The following is a 21,452-nucleotide window of genomic DNA, read 5'->3' on the forward strand; positions in this document are numbered from 1 at the left end:
TATTAAAAAATTAATGATTCGATAAATGAAACAACAAAAAATTCAATGGAAGGATAATTGAATGGTTTAAGATCACTTCCGGAAATAAAATATTTCATATAAAGATTATATTTAATTGTTGACATAAAATAATTTAATGCCAATAATTGAAATAAAATTTTCTCAATCAAAATTTGAATTGGAATTCCCCCTATTTAACGTTCATTTTATGAGCGCAGGTGGTCAAGAAACAAAGGAAACCACTTCAGACTCTGTAATGTCCGCGGAGGATAAGAGTGAAAATAGCCAACCAGAAAATCACACTTTTGATATTCATCCTCGTCGCCCATCAATTTTATTAGAAAGTGATCTCCCCGAATACAAAACATATAGCTGTATTAAGAGCAAACCATCTGTATTTGGCGGGAACTGCATCCATTTCCAATTAAGTCTTGATGATCAAAACTTATTCCATTCCAAAGTTAAAAAGATGACTCAAATAGAGCCAATTCCAGTTGCACATGGAACTGAAGTGCACTACAGAGGTGAAAAAGAGTACCTTTTATTGACCAATGCTAATCACGAAGCATTTTCATTACGTGAAAAGACTCCAACAGGCACTGAACTCCTCGTCATCTCCATGTACCAGATTGTTTCGGTTGATGAACCGAAAACAGTCCGTGTCGTTTACAAGAACCAAGGCAGTGAAGGTGCAACATGTCTTGTGAGTCGAAAACCAACACAAAATCCAGATGGCACATGGATCCTTGATTTTAGCGAGAGATATACCATTCCTAGTAAGCGAAATGCCATTTTGGTTGATGAACAAACAAAAGAAGAAGTATTAGTCATCAGAAAAGTCGAAGAAAATGAAATAGAAATAGATGCGATTGCTACTGTTCCTCCTCTCTATGTATTTGGTACGGCGCTTTCATTCTGGCTTGCTTCAATTTGATTTAATTTTGACTCTCTATTTTTTTCAAATAAATGTTATTCTCTCTTTCATGTTTCATACATAAAACCGCACATGAATCTTACGTGTTGTTACGAAAATCAATTTAGTACTAATTTTTTGAAAATTGCCATTGAAAATTGAATTTGTAGATCATTAAATAACGATATCTTTAAGATAACATTAGTGTGGTTGTGCAAAAGACATATTATATAATAGTAAATAAGGATAAATAACAAAAATTTAAATACATAACAATAAATAAACAAAAGGATAGCAAATAAACTAATGGAAATGGTTAAAATTAAAGAGGTAGGTCAAGCTCCAGCCTATGAGATTGATCTTCAATATGAGATAAAATTGCATTTGCATTGGATTCAAGTTCTTCTGAATAGAAGTTAATTCCTTTAACTACAACGTAAGCGCTTTCTGTATTCTTAACTGTGTTGCTTAATATATTATCAGCCTTAAATTGAAGATAAGTGATTTTATCCTCCAACGCTTGAACAACGTCATCGAATTCAGTGAGTTTCGCTTGCTGCTCCATTAGCTGCATCTTAAGTTCTTCTGCCCTAGCCGTTAAGCGCTGTTTGTTGTCTTCAAGATTTAATTTCATGTCTTCTATGTAGTTTTCTGCTGATTGCTTGAATTCTTCGAACTTGCGATAATCTACAAACTGTTTGCCTTCAGCAACTACTTCTGGTTGTTGAATTTCTTCCTTTGGAGCAGATTTTGATTCAATTGAGTACATTTCTAGGAAATTTTTAACAAATGACAGCTTTGTTTTATCCTCTTGTAGCTGCTGGAGGACACTGTTACTATCGTATTTGATTTTCGATGGTTTATACTTGTTTGATTTATCGGTAACAGATTTTGTAAGTTCATCAAGCTGATTCGTTTGTTTAATCAACTCATTGTTTATTGGTCCATTCTCTGGACGTGGTAACTTCAAAACTTTCGGTGGAATTGGCTTAGTTGTTGCAAAAACTGGAGCTTGAAGTTTTAGTTTTGGTTTTTCTTTCTTCTGAAGAGTTTTAAGTTGGTTATCGATAAACATTGATATATTTGTTTCGAGATTCTGTGTTTCTTGTATCAAACGATTTGCAATATCTCTTGAAAAGTCATTTATGAAAGTTGTTGACTGCTCTGGAGCTTCCGATTCTGTACAGTCCTTATCCACAAGCTTTTGTGTGTATGAATACATGTCCTCAAGTTTTTCGAAAGTTCTTTCGATTAATTTTGGATCATAATCTTTAACACGAGTAGAAAGAGTATCTGTTTGTGCCATTAAACTATCTACTGTTTTAGTTAAGTCACCAGGAATCTTTGAGAGCAAAGTATTTCCTGTTTCTTCTAAATTTAAAACAGCTTTTTTCATTTTAATGATATCTTGCTGTGCACATTGGAGTGCTGTATCGCTTTGGCGTCGCGTATTAGTGAAGCCTGGGAGAGTTTTCGGTGGAGAATAAACATATTGCTGCCGAAGCATTTTTGTACGTTTTTTTGGATAAAAAGTGTCAAATGATGAAATCAAAATATTTGATTTCCTATCTAAATGATTGTCCTCCGATTTAAAAATTATATGTATTAGGTCAATTTATTATTAAAAATTTGTTCATGGGTATTAACCTGATTATTTTCAATATATGAACACATATATGGACTTGTAATTGAATATAAGATAAAAGCTGAGCGCTTTATGTGTATTATATCCTATCCACTGATCAAATCGAGTAGTAAACACATTAATTTAGTAAAATCTAAACAGAAGTGATTTAATTCTCTTCTTCATACTTAAGCTTCGTTAGTTTCTATGAATAATATCTATATACAGAGGACTTTAATAATGTAGTTGAGAATAAATCGCATCTATTCATTTTATGGATAATCTCTTCAAATTTCCATAAACAATTTAATATTTACCTGTGATATTTTGGAAAATGTATATAAGTAGATAAAAATATATTGTTGTCTACTTTGATCTTCGGAATTCGATCAAACGTGAATATAATATTTTCTAATTAAAGACATTACAAGGCAAATGAGCTTGGTCATAATCAAACATTCGGGCAAAATGATATTCTTGAGAATTTAGATTCATCAAAATATATATCTGGGTTAAATCATTTTCAATAAATATAAAAATACTATGTTAACATTGTTGGATATTAATCTGCTAATAGTTGGTCAAATTGCACGAATATTCAACGTGGAATATATCCAGATAATGATACACTATAGTATTGTATATTTAAACTGAGTATTACTATTATAGTTCATCTTATCTGAGAATTCGGTATTTTGACAAATTTCAACTTTGACTGGTGAAACTATTTATAATCAAAAAAGCCCACGACATTTTATAGCATATTAGTGATACATTATATTGTTATTAGTAAACTTGATTTTCAATCTCTTCTAGATGAGTTATTTGTTTTTTTGAAAAAATCTGACAAATCACTTTTTGACAGAATCTAAAGATTTTTGATTTGTGAAAGTTTTAATAATATGATAAGGTTTATATATGCTATCATAATATAATAAAATCATATAATATTACATTATTGCTATATATGTCGAATATTATTAATAATATTCATGATTTATCCCATACTGAAATCTGCAAAATCTTGAACTGGAATTGATAATATAGAGTCAAGAGACAACTCATTTAACATGTTCTGAATTTGCTAGCTCCTGATTTTATTCATAGAATGAAATTCATCAGTCATATTGTGCGCGAAGCCAAACTTTCAGATTGTTTGAATCTGTTTTAAATGTGAACTCATTAATTTAATGAACGATAAATAATATATTCGTTCTTTATCTGGAGTGCCACATCTTTGCCTGTGTGTGTTTCATGTTAAAAGAGATTTTTGGCAACTTCGACTTTTTCGTTCTCAATCGCTTTAAATAGGCATCCCTTTCATCAAGTTCTGATATGTGACAGCGTTTTGTTTGTGTTTCAACAACTCGACTACAAAAATTATTGATCCGCATTTTATTGTAACTGGGGATCTGTCCACGGGATAGAGATAACGAAGTTCAAACAACGCAATTTCCAACTGTGAAGAATCTAATGCAACGATATATAAAGGGCAGAAACTGGATTCGTCATGAAGTTGTGGATTGGCACTATTTTCATTCGGATGACACTTAACACACAGCCTGTGATGAATCAGAAGTATGTTGTGAATAAAGCTCTAGTTCTTCTTGTTCTGTATAAAAATGTGTTTATAATGATTTTGTATATATATATATCATATAAACCTTTATGAAATCATTGAGTAAATAATAAGAAAAACATGGAATTTGAATTCATGAGATTATTCCAAAAGAAGAACAATCTCTTATAAATAAATGATATTTAATAAGGCATACAATCCTAAAATTTCTAATTAATATCCATAAATTTTAATTGCTGTTTTCAATGAATTTAACTGCAAGGCAAAATATAATGTCTAAGCTTTCGAGCGTTATATTTTTGCTTGCAATTATATATTCATTGCATTTAACATCAATTAACTGTGCATTTAGACAATTTAATCAAAATTCCAAACCAGAATTTGGTAAAATTTTATTAAATTCGAATGATTTGCCAATTAATACTTCTGCAAACAACTCTGGTACACAAGTTTTAAACAATACTACTTCAAATCAATCGATTAAGGCTTCGAAATCCTTATCTAAAAATATTTCTTCGTTAAACCCGACTAATTTATCTGAAGTAGCCAATAATTCAACTAATGATACTCATCATGAGCAAAATTCGACAAAACTCTCACAAGATTTGAAAAATACTTTAAATCTAACCAATAAACATGAAAATAAACCGAAAGTTAACTCTACAACTTCAAATATGTCATCAGACCTTACTAAAAATCATACAAAACACCAAAAAAATAATATTTCAAAATCGACGGATAATCTAAACATTTCTAATAAACTTAATGAAAATAGCTCGAAGAATGTCACGGCAACGTCTATACTAAATTCCCAAAAAAATCAAACCGAAATATTAAATAATACTACAATTAAAGGTCAAGAAAAGACTTCAAATGCATTAAATTCGACTAGTATAGCTAATAATACCGCTAAAAATCACAATCAGAAGAATTCATCGAAACAGAACGCCACAAATAGCTCACTAACGAAAAATACTACTGATGTAGGCAATAAACAGCCAAACAATACAAATTCAAGATTAAATTCTACAATAAAAACTGCTTCTAAAAATTTAACAAATAATGTTACAAATTCAATTGCTACAAATGCATCCGCTACAACCTCAAATGCTACAAATCAAAAGGCCTCAAAAATATCTCAGAAAAATCAAACAAATATAAAAACAAATAATATAAGCGCAAAAACTAACAATACTACTAATCTTAACACGAATATTACTACTAAAAACGCTACATCTGCATCTAAAAATGCTGAAATTGTCAAAAATCAAACAAAAATAAATAATCACTTAAATATTACATCAAATAAACAAAATATTACACAGCCAGCTAAGAATATAACTAAATCTAGTAATACGACATCACAAAGTCCCAAAAAAGAAAAGAAAGATCCGAAGAAAGGAAAAGTCGAAATAGTTGAAGAAGAAGTAGAATTAGATGTTACAGATGACATACCAGATATCGATGATCTCAATTTAGCTCTTACAGACTTCTCACAATTTAATGAATCTTCTAAATCTTCTAATGAAGACAATTCTGAGTATTCTGTGATCAAACCATTATATAAGAAGGCAAGGAAGCATAGCGCAAAGCATAGAAAGCATTATCATATCCTCGAAGATACCCTCTCTATAACAGAAACCCCTGAAGAACCGGATAAAGATGATATTAAAATTCTCAAAAAAGTTTACAATAACCGTTTTGTAAACTCTCAATTATATGGCAAAGTTTTTTCACTCGCAAAATCATCAGGAGGAACGAAGAAATGGCATAAAGGCAAACAAAAAGTAAATGAAAATGAAATTATCAGTAAAAAGTCCGAAATCGTAAAAACAAACAGAACAAAAACAGCTTCTCCAAGGCAAACAACACCACCCCAATCTCCTGCACCAACAGTTGTAATTGTCCTGCCAACTAGAACTCCTTCTTTCGAAAGACCTTATCCAACAACAATTCCATTTATAACTGTTTTTGTTTCTGTAACAATTTTCATTTACGCTTTGATGACAAAGAGAAGAACATCAAGGCAGTCGAGTAGAAGAATGTTAGGGAACACAAACCACGCAAATGATGACCAGGATGATGAAAATATGTCGATGCTTCCTCAGAAACTTGAAGAGATTTCCCTTAACCCATAATATATCTTTTTGTATTGTTATTTATATATATTGTTCTTATTCAGATGTTCCTGATTTGAATAAATTATGTTTATTATTTGAGTATTTCATTATTATATATTTGGATATTTGCGAATTTTGAATAAAATCGCTATATTTAGCATGTTTTGAATCATCATAAACGAGTTATTTTCATTATAACAGACCATTATGGATGTTTACTGAGTAAGTAGGGAGAAAAAGATAATGGATTTAGTTTTTAAAGCGTATTTAGAAACCATCAATGGGTAACTCACTATAAATATTTATAATATTGATAAAAAGGATCATTTGAATGCTATACTAGGGCTAATAACAATATTCTGAAATCAAAACCTAATTAAATCTTGTTTTGAAATTAAAATGTGTAATAACATCATTTATTTATCAATATCCATTATTTAAATTGTGTCAATTATGGCTATGAGCTTGAAGAAAATCGATTTATAGTTCAAAAATTCCAAATTTTTTTCAAAAACGAAATTTTCATTATCAATATTGTTAGAATTACCTTCGTTTCTGAGATTTTGAAAAAAATTTGGAAAACGAAGACCGTCAAAGATCCCAGTTTTAGACTGGTTTGAGTAGGATTCAACAACTTTCTTGACAAAATAACAGATTTACTATTCATTGATTCACGAAATGACCTTAAATTCATTTTCTGCTCCAGCAAAAATTTTGCTAAACAAGTTAATTCGATTTATACTATAAACAACAAGTTATTGAATGATTTTTACACGATTTCATTTCATAATAAGCAGACGCATAAAAAAGGATTATGTTTGTACCAACTTCATAATTTTACAGCACATGCATTCAGTTTTGATCCAGGTTTCCAAGATTAAAAAATTCAATCGATTTTTACCCCTGTTCAAATAGTTTTCAGCACTCTTAAAATGCATTGTTCCACACACTTTCGAATTAATTTAGCCGAAAATTACTTTCGTGAGGTATTTTAACCAGAACGATGATATATTCGATTTACTTTTCAAACTATAAGAGTTTATAACATTAACAGTAATCGACTATTACTTAATTAACTGTTTTAAGAGAGTCACTATAGTACATTTTAATGATTTTCGATGTTTCGAATAAATCGGGTTAATTTTTGTAGAAAAGTAAAAAACTAATGAATGAAATTAGCTTCCAATCAACATTTATCTATACTATCGGTGTTTGCATTGCCATTGCGATTATATTCAGATTTGATAAAACGATATCATTACGAAATAAACGTTTTATGCAAGAGCATTATCTTGGCAAATATTAATATTATCATGATTTTTAATACTTACCATCCTTTTTTTGTGATTTTCTTAGATCATATTTGAAAATTTTATTATTTATCAAAAATTTCAACCATAATCATCGCAATGGCATATCAAATCATTTGCTAAACAATCGACACATTCAAAAAGTTACAGGGTACTCTCATAATAAACTCCAATTTTATTTTCTATTTAGGCAGGCCAAAATTTTAACCAAACAACGAGACGCAAGCAGTAATAGTATATTTATTGGACAAAATAAATGTTTGGTCAATTACCTGATCGTTTTTTTGGTTTTCAATTTTTCAAACCTTTTTATGAAATTTATTTTGGGCGAAATCACGGAAATCGAGCCATTTGCCGTAAATATACTATTAGATTTCGCAGTGAAGTGATGAGATATCCATTTTTGAAGGAAGATAACGATATTTAAAAGAATTATTGAGACACTTATCAATTTTTTGAGAGATGTATCGTCTTGACTGACAATTCGGTAGTTATAAGGTCCTCTCTTCATTTTTGATTAAAGATGCTTACATCTTCAGTCTCTCTTCCAGCACGTGAACTCTCCCGCAAGGTTCTCCCAACCCTCAAGACAGGAATGACCTTACTTCAGGATGGAGATCTCAACAAAGGTACAGCTTTCACAAAAGAAGAACGTGACCGCTTCAATCTTCGTGGCCTCCTCCCATACAAAGTCTTCACAAAGGATGAACAAGCTGCTCGTATCCGCCGCCAGTTCGAGTTGATGCCAACACCACTCCTCAAGTACATCTTCCTCGCCAACGAGCGTGAGAAGAACTCACAGTCCTTCTGGAGATTCCTCTTCACACACCCACCAGAGGAAACAATGCCAATTCTTTACACACCAACTGTCGGTGAAGCTTGCCAGAAGTGGGCTACACACCGTCAATCATACCGCGGCATCTACATCACACCAGAAGATTCTGGCAAGATCAAGGACATCCTCCGCAACTACCCACGCCAGGACATCCGCTGCATTGTCGTTACAGATGCTGGCCGTATTCTCGGTCTCGGCGATCTCGGTGCTTCCGGCCTTGGTATTCCAGTTGGTAAGCTTATGCTTTACACACTTATCGGCCAAGTTGACCCAGATCAGACACTTCCAGTCCAGTTAGATATGGGTACAGACAGAAAGGAAATCCTCGCCGACCCACTCTACCACGGCTGGCGCCATCCACGTGTACGTGGCGCTGAGCACCTCAAGTTCGTCACAGAATTCGTTGAGGCAGTCAAGGAAGTCTTCGGTGACACATGCCTTGTCCAGTTCGAAGATTTCGAAATGGAAACTGCTTTCAAGCTTCTCGACCACTTCAGATGGCGCTGCAACTGCTTCAACGATGATATCGAAGGTACAGCTGCCGTTGCTGCTGCTACACTTGCTTCAGCTACACACATGGAAGGTGTTCCAGATCTCAAGAACCAGAAGATCATCTTCATCGGCGCTGGCTCTGCTGCCACAGGCATTGCTAACCTCATTGTCGATATGACAGTTTCCCGCGGTGGCATCACCAAGGAGCAGGCCTTCAAGAACATCATCATGTTCGATCACCGTGGCATGGTCCATGCTGGCCGTAAGGATCTCTACGACTTCAACAAGCCATACATGCACGACATGGAAGTCTACGGCTCAGTTCTCGAGGCCGTCAAGAAGTTCAAGGCTACATGCGTCATTGGTGTTTCCGGTGTTCCAGGACTCATCACAAAGGAAATCGTCCAGGCAACATTAAAGAATGCTGAGCACCCAGTCATCATGCCACTTTCCAACCCAACACCAAAGGCTGAAGCTACGCCACACGATGTTTACCTTTGGTCCAATGGCAAGGCCCTCTGCGCTACAGGCTCACCATTCCCAGCCGAACAAGTCAACGGCAGAAAGGTCATCACTGCCCAAGCTAACAACTCCTGGATCTTCCCAGCTGTTGGTTACGCTCTTGTTACAACAAAGGCTCGCCACTGCCCAGCTAAGGTCTTCGAAATCGCCGCTGAATCTCTTGCTTCCCTCGTCAAGAAGGAGGATCACGATCAGGGCAATCTTCTCCCACCACTCAACAAGATCCGTGACTACTCATTCGGCATCGCTTACGATGTTTCCAAGTACCTCATCGACAACGAGCTCGCAACAGCTGTTCCACCAAAGGGTACATCTCTCAAGGACTGGCTCAAGGCTCAGCTCTTCGAACCATCAGCTGACTACGAACCACTTTACTAAGCGCGATTTTTAAACACTTCGCTTTCTTAATTTAAATTAAAAGCTTTTTCTTTTATCCTTTTCACCTGACATCTTGACAAGTCAGATTTGGGTTTAATTTTTCTGATTTCACTTCCATATATGAATGATAAAAAAGTGACAATGGATTCTTCTTCAACTTCCTCAGTTCCAAGCCAGAATGTTACGACAATTCAAGTGGACTCACAACCAATAGATTACAGTACAGTTACATATCTTCAAACAGTGAAAGAAGCATCAAAAATCCAAACAAGATTAAATTTTCTCGAAACAGCTTTAACAGAAATGCTCGCTCATGAGTCACAATTATATATCAAACTTGAAGAAACAGATGGTAAGCTGCGTTGGAGAGCTGAATGCGAGGAAAGAGTTAATCCTGTTGATCTTAAGTTTTTCCTTACGACACAGCAGGACGAATTCTTTGCACCTGAAGTCGTTGGACAGGTGGAACCAATAATACGCGAATTACAAAGAATTAAAAACGACATTTTATTGCTTGAAAATGAACAAAACACTTTAAGAGAAAAATTACGAAAAATATTACCTAATCTTAAGCCTCCGACTAAATCTGATAAGAAAGGTGGCAATAGATCAACTCCTAAGAAATAATATCGATGATTACGTTTACAGTTTGTTTCGTGTATATTTAGTGTATTTTCTTTGCTTGTTAGCTCTATAAACATATATATTTATGATTATTGTTTTACAACTTCTGAAATTTTGCTATGAAAGTATCTTTCTTCATGTTTTTGCAAATTTTAGCTTATTTTGAAACATGAGACTACATTCGATATCATTTAGTAGACAATAAATGTGTTTTTCTGAATGTCTGTTTGACAAATATAAGTAATCATTTGCAAATTTTTTGACATTGCACATTTTTGTTATGTTGGAGGATTCCCGATATAAGTTTCCTCAAATTTTCATTCACTCAACTGTTCTCTTAAATATCACGAATAATGCATTAAACATCTTTTACAATGGTGTTTGTACTCTCCGAGATCAGATAAATTTAATGTTATTACATAGTGTGAATAAAGTTAGGAGAAAAAGGGGCAATCACTGACACAATAAGAAGTTTACATCGTATTAATGTAAAGTTATATTTTGGCAAAACGTCAAATTATATCTCAATTTTCAGAATTATTAAATTGACTCAGAGATTTACTATGGTTATCAATATATTAAAAAAATATGTAAAAAAATAAATTAAGTTTATGATTTACTAATTAGACGTTTGCACCGCCAGAGCCGCTCTCTTGAGACTTCTTTTTGTTGTGAATATAAAAAACTGCAAAACAAATTCCGGCGATGAGAGCAATTCCGACTATTACGCCAATAACTATACCTGCAATGGCACCTCCTCCAAGTCCAGGTTTACCTTCAACTAAACCATCAGTTGTGTTTGTTGTTGGTTGAGGAGGTTTAACATCTTGTTTTGATGAAGATGGTGCAATATAGGTGATTGATTTTTGTGATACGAATGTACCATTTTCTCCATCATTTGTAACGATTTTCGCTGTAAAACTGAATTTTTCATCACTGTTATAATTGTTTTTAATTTGTACAACTAATGGTTCTGAAAAGTGGGAATCAGCTAAACTTCTTCTACTTGTTTGTAGGTTATGCGCAGTTCCATCAAGCTTATAATATGTGACTTCCAATTTGTCAGGGATTTTTTCAAGAGATGCAGTGAATTCATCAGAAAATGAACACATTATTAAACTTACTGTTGAATATTTTGATGGCATATAAATTTCTGGATTTCCATTAATAGTGTTAGATATTCTAATTTCAGCATTTCCTTTCAGTATGTATTGCTTCTCAATTGGGAAGGAGGATTGATAAATCAAAGCATTAATTTTTCCTTCTCCTGTTATTGTTAACTCTCTCTCACCAGCATAAATATTAAGTTTTTCATTATTTCCAATTACAAGATTCTTACTTTGTTCATCTGGGAATAGTGCTAATTTCATTCCGGAAACAATCGTGTATTGACCTGCACTGAGTTGATTCTTTCCGTTCTTAAGCATTGCAAAGGATGAGATAATTTTACCTTTAAATGAAATTATTTCAGTCTTTCTGTCTTTGTTTGATTTAACATAGAAGTATTTCTTTGAACTAGAACCATAACCTTTGGAGTATTTGAATAAAAATGGTTTTGTAGAAGTTATTTCATTTCTATAAGTCTGAAAAGACAATGAATTTCCTTCTATTATCGCATAGTCAAAATTATCGTTAGTTCCAATTGTGAACTCATTACCATTGGTGAACAAAACGTAGTAAATAGCAGAATTATAAATCATTTGACTTCTGTCATATGTGAAATACCCATTAAATGAATTAATAACAACATCAAAAGATTGTGCATCACTTGGAATTGAACAGTAGTACACCTTTGATGGCCTTGTTACTTTCGTGAATTCATAAGCGGTACATGATATATAATCTCCATTATCACTATTATACATGATTAGAACTGTATCTGAAGATGTTTTGAGTACATCTCCATCGTTGTAATTTTGACCCTGATCAGGTGTTATTGATTTTGTGACTATTCCATATGAAATCTTTTTATCAGCTGGAATGTCAAACGTAATAATATATAAATTATAATCTACAGAAATCGTAGATAAGGCAGATATTTCTGACTTTGTGTATGGGTCTATCTGTTTTGCATACTCATATCCTGCAATTGTAACATCTTGTTGTAAATTCACTCTAACAAAGTATTTTTCACTAACAGCCGATTCTCCATCTGAATAAAAAACAATATTTTCATCCTTATTCAGAGTCCTCAATTCTATATCATTGTTTGGATAAAAGAAGATGGTTACTAATGCCGAAGGAAAATCTTTATCAAAAAGAACTAGATCTTGATCGCTGGAAATAAGTCCTGATTTTCCATTATCGGGTTCCATTAAAATGCGATCATTTGCCTTAACTGGTATTTGCAAATTATAATATGGCATTGTTGTATATTTTCCATAGCCTAAAGTGACTTTAGAGTCTTGAATAGTTATACCTACTTCTTTAGTTTTTGCTTTATCATTCTCAAAATTAGTAATACTTACCGCACCATGATATTCATTTCCATCTAATGAATCAGTACTTGTTACTTTTGTAATATAGCCAAATCCCATGAAATTGAAATTGTGGTTATTGATTATAAAGCAATGTCCTTCAGCAATATCATTGTTATTTTTGTTTTTGGTGACTTTTCCATCGACATAGAATTCATTCTCATTATGAGGATTCATGTGAATGTTTGTTCTGACTTTGATTGATGATAAGTAAATTATATCCATATTTTCAGTCACTTCATCTAAATAATAATGCTTGTCATATTCGTTTAATAATATCGCATATTTATGATTGCTGGTAAGCCTTATGAAGAACATTTTAACTTTGAGATTAGAACTAGATTTTGCTTTGATTGAAATCGGATTTTGTGATGATGAGCTAACTATTGGTTGATATAGTGCTAAATCATTTCCACTCTCATCAGTGAAATCTTGATAATTTGATATAATTACATAAATTTCATTTGAATTATCTACTTGGTTATATATTTTGCATGGATTTGTAGCTGAAATTGTAATTTGAGAGAAACCTAAAGCTGGAAAGATACATTTATCCCAAGTAGGGTCAGGTATTGGCTGTGTTGTTAATGATTGATCATATGCACTAACTCTGTCAACTTGAGTTGGAAGAGTATCATCAAAGTTTGCTAAAGGAATGATAATCTTTTTTGTGACAGTGAACAATTTATTTGCTTCAACTAAAGTACCTTCAACTGTTGTTGGTACAGAACATCCACAAATAACAATCCATTTTGAGCTTCCAACGGAAGAATCAACAATAAATTCTCTACCAATATAATCGGAATAATACTCAACAATGCTATATTCATCAGGGACATTATAAATATAGAAAGAATAAGTATTTGTTTCCGAACTACTACTTGCAATTAACAAACCATCTTGGCCAATTGGCATGATCTTTTTAACTTGTTGTGCATTACTTGTAGTTAAATCTTTAGGATCACTACTTACCCAAAAGACTTTTTTACCACTTGGTGGTTCAAATCGATTCTCGGAATAGACCTTTAAGACTTGGCTTGCTTTTAATTGAAAATTCTTGATACTCAAATCTGCTCCGAAGAATGACAGTTCATTTGAGATCGGGGTAGCAGTTTGAAAAGATCCTTTACCATCTGGTTTAATTGTAAATTGTTCCTTTGGGTTTATTTCTGCATTATAATTGCGTCTTACTTTAATATTATTATTTCTACTTTCACTTGTTTCATATGTAATCTTACAGCCATAAACATCCTTCATGACTTCATTGGTTCCAATACATATATGTGTCGGAGAAAGAACAATAATTAAATCGGAATCTGTTTGTAATGATTATAATCACCTGGTTGAAGATCTGAGATAATGCAATAACCTGGATGTTCCAGAAGATTTACTGGAATAAATGCAATTTCAAAATTTCCTTGACCTGTGAAAGATAATTTTTGACCACTTGAAACTGCGTACATAAAGTTTGAATCAGTCTCGCCAGTCTTTTGAATATTACCCAATAAACTATAAAATACACCACTTTGGGTAGTGTCTTTTGGTGTTAAAGTAAACTCATCAGTAGTCTCGCATGTAATTTTTTGGATTTTGTACGTTGGAAGAGTGAATTCTTGAATGAAGATACCAAATAAGGCCAACATTGAAAAAAAATGCGTTTTTTTAAGAAAAGTCAAAAATTTTAAATTTATGAAAATGGTAGTTTTATTAAGATAGAAATAAATTATAATAAAAAAATTTTAGAGAATTGAGTTTGGTTCAATTTTCTGAATAGATTTAAGTGATGTTATTATTTTTTTTATCATAAGTCAGAAACATCTTCATTTTTATTTTATTATGAAAAGGATCTAAAAAACTTTGACTTAAAATTATTTGTAAACCTATCAATCGATGGCAATTTTAATTTGGAAAGTTGAAATCGGAAAAAGAGTCTGATTGAAATACTGAATGAAAGAATAGAATTTTATGTTTACAACTATTTAATTTTCTAACGTTCTCTCAAAATTGAGGAAAGACTTTTTTTGATTCAAATGCTAATTTACACTCGGAATAAAAATAATCAGTGCTTATTATATTACAACTTTTCAACATTTTTACAGGCTTAATGCAAAATTGCTAATTTTATTAAAATCACGATATATATATCGAATGAACTATATAATCCATAAATATTCCTTGAAAAAAAATTCTGAGGATGAAATTTCAAAGTAATCAAATTTCGAAATTGAAGTTTAATTTAGAATTAACACTATCAACTTTCATTTCATATTTGATAAAGCATCTGAAATATTTATTTTATTCAAAACATATAATTATTCGAATTCTGTTTCAAAGAGTTTTCACATGAAATTTTTACAAAATAATTTCTTAAGAAACGATTGTAAACAGAATAGGAAGTCGCAAAATTCTGAGTCGGAGAGAGATTATATCAATCTCCATTACGTATTGTAGATATATGATCCATTGCCCAACCCCTTGGAAAACAATGTTTTACATTTCATAAAATTTTTCAAAAAAAAAAATCGTTTGGAAATATTCAAATTTCAGAACTTCTAACTTTCATGAAAATTAGAATTTGGAAACGATGAAAGAAATTGTTTCCAATTTAGATGGAACTTGCCGTCCTAAAAGTGAACAATTTTTCAAATTCTTCCATATCAAGAAGATATTTTGCTATCATTCTTAAAAATATTATAAACTTGATTACGTCTGGACAAATATGCCACAATTCCTTATGTCTAAATGAATTGTATCATATTTTCAGATCTACAATGTAAAACTCTCATATACTACAGCTCCAAGCCTCAAGTGGCTAATCATACCCTTCCATCAAGCATGTCATCTTCGATTAAATAGATGTATTTGAAGTTCTACGCCAGAAAAATTGATATTCATTTATCAAGCGCAAGTAAAAAGGAAAAAGTGACAAAAATTGAATGACTGAAGAAGAAATTAGATTAAATCCACAAAGAGTTAAATCAGTAGCAAAAGCAGGCATTGGAGACACAGATGTAAGATTGTGCCAAGGAAGTATTGAATTTCTCACAGAAATGACAACAGAATTTATCGAACTAATGGCTTTAGCAGCAATTGATAATTCTGAGCGTCCAAAACAGTATATCGATTCTACTGGAGTTGTTAAAGCATTACGAAAACTCGGCTTTGATTCAATTGTCGATGAATTGCCTGATCTTTCAGAATATGCCGAAGATATGCAAAAGACAACTAAAATGTTTTAACGATCTATATCGATGTTGATCAAGCATTTGGATTTTTTCCATCGAAATATCAGAATCAACTAATCATAGTTTATAAATATTGCCATTATCAGACACTTACCACCAACAATCGATGCTTTATAGCAAAAATTTAATCAAAATTTATATATCCGATATTCAGAGATTTTGTTAGGAAATCTTCTATGTTTTATCAGATAATTTGCAACACCACAATTTTTATTCATCTATTACTTCAATTTTGTATTGATTACTGTAAAAAAATGATTTTTATTTCTTGAATTTTCAAGGCCTTAAGCTTCAACATTAAATCAACCACTAGTTTTTCAATTTAGTTTATATTTTTCCCTAATTCTCTAAATAATTCCATGAAATATGTTCTATATTTCTTGAAAATTAGCGAAAAACGGAATAGTTTGAAGGGCTATGCCCATAAACTCATTATCATAATTTTCATTTTGAATAATATAATTATTATTGCTTTAGACAAGGTTATAATAAGAAAAACCTAATCCTAGAGAAGTATCTTATGTGTATATTATCAGTTATTCAATATATTTAAATAGCTTATACTTCCAAGTTTTGTGTACACTTCCAGTTTACAACTTCTCCTACTAAATCAAAAATTATTCCATGTTTTTTTTTATTTATGAGGTTTTTAAGATGTGAAAAAGGTCATAACTAGTAACATAGTGTTTCCAAGCTTTTTGTTCTAGGATGAAATATAATTTAAATCAATATAATTAAGGGTGCACACGAGAGGATCATGTAAACTTCAGAATTTAGAACCTTATTTTTAGGCATTATCTTGGCTACCTATTTAGGCTCGAAAAGCAAAAAATATCAAAAAATACAACTTGACTCCATTATGACCCTTTCATGGAGGTAGTTTTTATCCGCTAGTATTTTCCCTTTGAATCTCTTTACAATTCGAAATCAAATTCAAATCTCAGTAGAAGAAAGGAAGAATCGACTTACTACGGTTGTAATACGAATAAATACATATATTTAATTATTTTTATTTACATAATAATTGTTTGAAGCTCATATTCCATCAAATTTTTAAATAAAAACATTAAAATGTTGAAAATGTTCATATATTTTAATAGGGTTTTGGCACTTTATTGAGGAATTACTACATACATAGTCGAACTGAACTTGATATTTTGAAATTTAAATTATTTATCAAAATTAAAATTTAACTTGAAATTTATAATTATTTAGTCATATTTTGCATAATTCTAAGTAGATTTTGTAAAAAATCAAGAAAGAAAAATTTTAACGTGCTTTATTTTTTCTTTTTTATAATAAAAAAAAAAAAAAAAAAAAAGGTAGTGGGGCCTCCAGGCGCGTTGCGCCCTCTAGCCCTGAAGTTTTTTTTTTCTTGGGATGGGCCTCCAGGCACTTCGTGCCCTCTAGCCCATAAAAAATTTTTGAGAGTCGTCGCCGTTGACTTTTTTTGTAGAGCACTCAAAATAGTATAACTTTGTCCGGACAAGTAAGGGTCTATCGTCGCTACAGGAAAAGTTACGGGCGTTCCAAGGAAGTATACTTTGAGAAGACTTTTCTGTCACTTTTCAGGAAAAAAACATTTTTTATTATTATAAAAATGAATTTTACAAAACCACCGTTACCGTTCTTTGGAAATAAGAGTAAATGTAAAGATATTCTATTGAGAGAACTTAAGAAACTACCGAATGGTCTAACATTTGTAGATTTGTTCGGTGGAAGTTTCTATATATCCCATTTGTGCCATACAATATTCCCAGACTCAAAGATTATATGCAATGACTTCGACAACTATATGGACCGTCTCAAACATATACCAGACACAAACAATATATTGAAAGCGTTAAAAGAAAAGATACCTATAGGTAAGATGGAACGTATACCATTAGATAAGAAAAATATTGTGAGAGAGGTTTTGAAAAAAGCAGAATATATAGACTGGGATAGTATATCTGCTAGACTATTATATAGTGGTTCTATAAGAGTTCATGACATTGAAACACTTATGTCAAAAGTTTTATATCTTAACTATACAAATGTTTTCAAAGAGGACATAGAAAAATATATTGAGGGTATAGAGTTTGTGAGATGTCGTTGGACAGAGTTGTATGAAAAATATAAAGACAAGGAAAATGTTTTCTTATAGTGGACCCGCCGTTCTATAACACATGGGATTTTCAATACCAAGTAGACTGGACTTTGAGAGACTCTTTAGAAACTTTAGACGTTTTACATAACTATCCATGCTTTTACTTTACATCCGATAAAAGTGGTTTGGAAACCGTTATGAGATGGTTAGAGGACATACATGACTATGAGTTTAGATATGACAAGATAGAATATGAGAGAGGTCCTATAAACCGGAAGAAAGTGTCATAACAAAGAAATTTTATTAGTAAGTAAATGTGGTTTGAAATAGGACTACTTGTTTTAGGTTTTTTCCATTGTGTCATTTATTTATTTGACGTGGCAGAAAGATATAGAGAATATGAAGATGAACCAATGCCTGCAAATGTCCAGTATATGTACTCGTAAGAGATATTTTTATCTAATATTAAATGGACGCACAGAACTTAGCGAATGCACAGCAACCTGGACAACCAAACCCAGAGAATATTCCAAATGAAGTTAGAATACAAACTGCAATGGCAAACTATGGTCAAGTGCCAACAGATGTACAAATGCAAACTGCCATGTCAAATGACGCTGCGTTAGGTTTGCCACCATGGTATGCAAATATGAGATGGAAAGAGTTTTATACAAACCCTGAAGTGGGATATAAACAACTTTATGCAGATGACGCGAACACAGGAGTTGACCCAGAATATGTTTTCTACCAGAGGAGAAACAGAATGTATGAGCTCCAGTTAAAGAATGCTATGGAACTCAACAGGAAACGTAAGAGACTAGGCGGACATTAGATTTTTACATATAGTAAAATGGGTTTCTTTGGAAGAATAGGAAACTTCTTTCGAAATATTGGAAGAGGTATATGGAATGGAATAAAATCTGTCGGAAGAGGAATTTGGAACGGAGTCAAAAATATTGGTAAAAGAGTAGGTCAGTTTGTTGGTATTATACCTAAAGACCCTGAACCAGAAGAACAAGCTCCTGTTATACAACAGCCTGAACCTGCACCACAGTCTAGTTGGCAACCAAATCCAACACCTCAACCGTATTAAAAAATTATATTTTTACCGTTCGATAGTAGTTGTATATGAAACTAAGTTCTAAGTAAAACGCATGTATAATGGAACTATTCTCTTTCTTCCATCTGTTGTAAACCATACTTGAAAGTCTGAAATACTTCCACTTGGTGGTTCATATAGCTTTGTAGGTTTTTCGTAAAAGTCATTGCCAAGCATAAAAAAGAGTTTTGTGCACCAGAAAATGAAGCATGAACGATAATAGCATCTGGGTCGAAAACATTTTCATATGTTCCATTAGGGTTTTCGACTTCATAAAAGTCTGGGTGTACTGGATATGCTGCAGGCTGATTTAACATCCTCATAAATCTATACCATGCCAAGTTGTTATATTTTGTAGAAATATAAACGTTTTCTCCAAGGTCTTCTATTCTATTGATTTTAACAGTTGCATTTTTCCTGTCATATATAATATCGAGATGGTACTCTCCCTCGTCAATGTTATACTGGTTTGCATATTCGATATAGATGTCGTTTATTTTTTCTTGAAAAGCTTGAAGAGTTGTTTCTAAGTTTACAAGCAAACTAACTTGTAAAAGTTTTCCCTGTTCAAATTTCTCATACGTACGTTTTTCTTTGTTATAGTATCGAACTTCAAAACCGACCGTAAATGGGAAACCATGTATGGCTTCTGAAATGAACTTCATTCTACGAAAGCCAATAGCTTTTGTGACAGATGGGTCTCTTAGCCATCTTAACGGGTAGTCAAAACGATAGCCTTCATGCTTTACGGTCTCTGTCTCAAACTTTTGACCGACATTCGTAAAAAGTTCATCTAATGGTTTAGTTGTAGCAACTCTTGAATTTTCTTTTTCTATTGAAAGCATATTTTATCTAGAATAAAATGTCAAATGAAACAGCGTCTATGAGAGAAATACAACACACCGACAACTCATTATACAAGCTCTAAATAAGAACACAACAAACTTTTCAAACTATTCTAAGATATCTGAGTCATTGAAAGAAGGAAACTTAAAACTGACTTTAAACCCAATGACAGATGAGTTTCTGTTTCAAGACAATAAGAACCATACTGTTTGTATAAATCCAACAAAAGGAACTTTAAACGAGAAACCTATAAAAGAACTTCTTTTGAAAGCAGATGTTGACAACAAAGCAGACAAAACATATGTAGACGATGCAATAGCAAAAGAAGAAGAAAGAGCTGACAAAGCTTATGCAACAAAAGAACATACTCATCCTGAACTAGCAGACAAAACATATGTTGACAATAAAATGTCAAGTGAAGTGACAAGAGCTGAAAACGAATATTCTAAAAAGACTCATACACATACCATTGCAAATATTGCAAACTTACAAGAAACCTTAAACAGGAAAAGTGCCGTTGGACATACACATACCATTGCAAATATTACAAACTTACAAGAAACCTTAAACAGGAAAGTGACGTTGGACATACACATACCATTGCAAATATTGCAAACTTACAAGAAACCTTAAACAGGAAAAGTGACGTTGGACATACACATACCATTGCAAATATTGCAAACTTACAAGAAACCTTAAACAGGAAAAGTGCCGTTGGACATACACATACATCTTCTGAAATAACAGACTTAAACGTTAGCCTTGAAAATAAAGCAGATAAAACATATGTCAATGAAATATACCAAAGTTTAGTTGGAACAAAAAATATTGAAACTATTGTTGGTGACTTTTCTTTCAATGAAGAAAACAAATATTTTAGATGGCAGTTTGTACATTCCTTAAAAAATGGTATACGGTATAAACTCATTCCGAAAAATAACAATGAAATGTATGTAAGCTATAAAAAGAACGATGGTACACAAGTTAAAGTTCCATTAGACAACAACTGCTACTTAAACTTATATGGAGACGAACAAAAGAAATATTTCCGAGTTTATGAAATGACAGATATGACATTGCCTGACCCAGCTCCAGCACCATACTATTATGACTATGGAGATGACAACAGAACACCACATGTAGATGAACAAAAGCTAACATTATATTTAGATTTTTATAGATATAAAAGATATAATGCAATAGAAAAAAACGAGAATAGTATACTATTATGAAGATGACAGAAATAAATATTATAGTCAAGATTTTACCTACCCTGAAAACATAAGATTATATTATAAA

The 21,452-nt window shown here is 32.2% G+C and overlaps 11 protein-coding genes across 11 annotated transcripts, besides 2 other annotated features; 7 read left to right on the plus strand and 4 right to left on the minus strand.

Annotated features, from left to right (window-relative positions):
- Positions 1 to 198: 198 nt before the first annotated feature.
- Positions 199 to 999, plus strand: TVAGG3_0979880 (tubby protein, chain A domain-containing protein; the record flags this gene model as incomplete). Its single annotated transcript, XM_001319042.2, has 1 exon — positions 209 to 934. The coding sequence occupies one exon, from the start codon at positions 209 to 211 to the stop codon at positions 932 to 934; it is 726 nt and encodes a 241-aa protein (XP_001319077.1).
- A 195-nt stretch (positions 1,000 to 1,194) lies between these two features.
- TVAGG3_0979890 (uncharacterized protein) lies at positions 1,195 to 2,487 on the minus strand (the record flags this gene model as incomplete). The annotated part of the gene is made up of 1 exon (XM_001319041.1): positions 1,236 to 2,420. The coding sequence occupies one exon, from the start codon at positions 2,418 to 2,420 to the stop codon at positions 1,236 to 1,238; it is 1,185 nt and encodes a 394-aa protein (XP_001319076.1).
- A 1,868-nt stretch (positions 2,488 to 4,355) lies between these two features.
- TVAGG3_0979900 (uncharacterized protein) lies at positions 4,356 to 6,334 on the plus strand (the record flags this gene model as incomplete). The annotated part of the gene is made up of 1 exon (XM_001319040.1): positions 4,389 to 6,254. One exon carries the CDS (start codon positions 4,389 to 4,391, stop codon positions 6,252 to 6,254), a length of 1,866 nt encoding a protein of 621 aa, XP_001319075.1.
- Positions 6,335 to 8,056: 1,722 nt separating this feature from the next.
- On the plus strand, positions 8,057 to 9,820 carry TVAGG3_0979910 (AP65-1 adhesin / malic enzyme; the record flags this gene model as incomplete). Its single annotated transcript, XM_001319039.2, has 1 exon — positions 8,070 to 9,773. The coding sequence occupies one exon, from the start codon at positions 8,070 to 8,072 to the stop codon at positions 9,771 to 9,773; it is 1,704 nt and encodes a 567-aa protein (XP_001319074.1).
- Positions 9,821 to 9,914: 94 nt separating this feature from the next.
- On the plus strand, positions 9,915 to 10,400 carry TVAGG3_0979920 (uncharacterized protein; the record flags this gene model as incomplete). Its single annotated transcript, XM_001319038.1, has 1 exon — positions 9,915 to 10,400. The coding sequence occupies one exon, from the start codon at positions 9,915 to 9,917 to the stop codon at positions 10,398 to 10,400; it is 486 nt and encodes a 161-aa protein (XP_001319073.1).
- Positions 10,401 to 11,020: 620 nt separating this feature from the next.
- On the minus strand, positions 11,021 to 14,131 carry TVAGG3_0979930 (glycoprotein 38 family; the record flags this gene model as incomplete). Its single annotated transcript, XM_001319037.1, has 1 exon — positions 11,021 to 14,131. The coding sequence occupies one exon, from the start codon at positions 14,129 to 14,131 to the stop codon at positions 11,021 to 11,023; it is 3,111 nt and encodes a 1,036-aa protein (XP_001319072.1).
- A 47-nt stretch (positions 14,132 to 14,178) lies between these two features.
- On the minus strand, positions 14,179 to 14,517 carry TVAGG3_0979940 (uncharacterized protein; the record flags this gene model as incomplete). Its single annotated transcript, XM_001319036.1, has 1 exon — positions 14,179 to 14,517. One exon carries the CDS (start codon positions 14,515 to 14,517, stop codon positions 14,179 to 14,181), a length of 339 nt encoding a protein of 112 aa, XP_001319071.1.
- Positions 14,518 to 15,810: 1,293 nt separating this feature from the next.
- TVAGG3_0979950 (histone, subunit A domain-containing protein) lies at positions 15,811 to 16,421 on the plus strand (the record flags this gene model as incomplete). The annotated part of the gene is made up of 1 exon (XM_001319035.1): positions 15,811 to 16,113. The coding sequence occupies one exon, from the start codon at positions 15,811 to 15,813 to the stop codon at positions 16,111 to 16,113; it is 303 nt and encodes a 100-aa protein (XP_001319070.1).
- Positions 16,422 to 16,858: 437 nt separating this feature from the next.
- Positions 16,859 to 17,421: a mobile genetic element.
- Positions 17,422 to 18,677: 1,256 nt separating this feature from the next.
- TVAGG3_0979970 (uncharacterized protein) lies at positions 18,678 to 19,040 on the plus strand (the record flags this gene model as incomplete). Its single annotated transcript, XM_001319034.1, has 1 exon — positions 18,678 to 19,040. The coding sequence occupies one exon, from the start codon at positions 18,678 to 18,680 to the stop codon at positions 19,038 to 19,040; it is 363 nt and encodes a 120-aa protein (XP_001319069.1).
- Positions 19,041 to 19,058: 18 nt separating this feature from the next.
- On the plus strand, positions 19,059 to 19,301 carry TVAGG3_0979980 (serine threonine-protein phosphatase family; the record flags this gene model as incomplete). The annotated part of the gene is made up of 1 exon (XM_001319033.2): positions 19,059 to 19,301. The coding sequence occupies one exon, from the start codon at positions 19,059 to 19,061 to the stop codon at positions 19,299 to 19,301; it is 243 nt and encodes an 80-aa protein (XP_001319068.2).
- A 74-nt stretch (positions 19,302 to 19,375) lies between these two features.
- Positions 19,376 to 20,152, minus strand: TVAGG3_0979990 (uncharacterized protein; the record flags this gene model as incomplete). Its single annotated transcript, XM_051253927.1, has 1 exon — positions 19,376 to 20,152. The coding sequence occupies one exon, from the start codon at positions 20,150 to 20,152 to the stop codon at positions 19,376 to 19,378; it is 777 nt and encodes a 258-aa protein (XP_051079501.1).
- Positions 20,153 to 20,600: 448 nt separating this feature from the next.
- Positions 20,601 to 21,452: part of a mobile genetic element that runs on past the window's edge.

The sequence above is a fragment of the Trichomonas vaginalis genome, chromosome I (assembly GCF_026262505.1).
Source record: "Trichomonas vaginalis G3 chromosome I, whole genome shotgun sequence".
Classification (NCBI taxonomy): Eukaryota; Parabasalia; order Trichomonadida; family Trichomonadidae; genus Trichomonas; species Trichomonas vaginalis.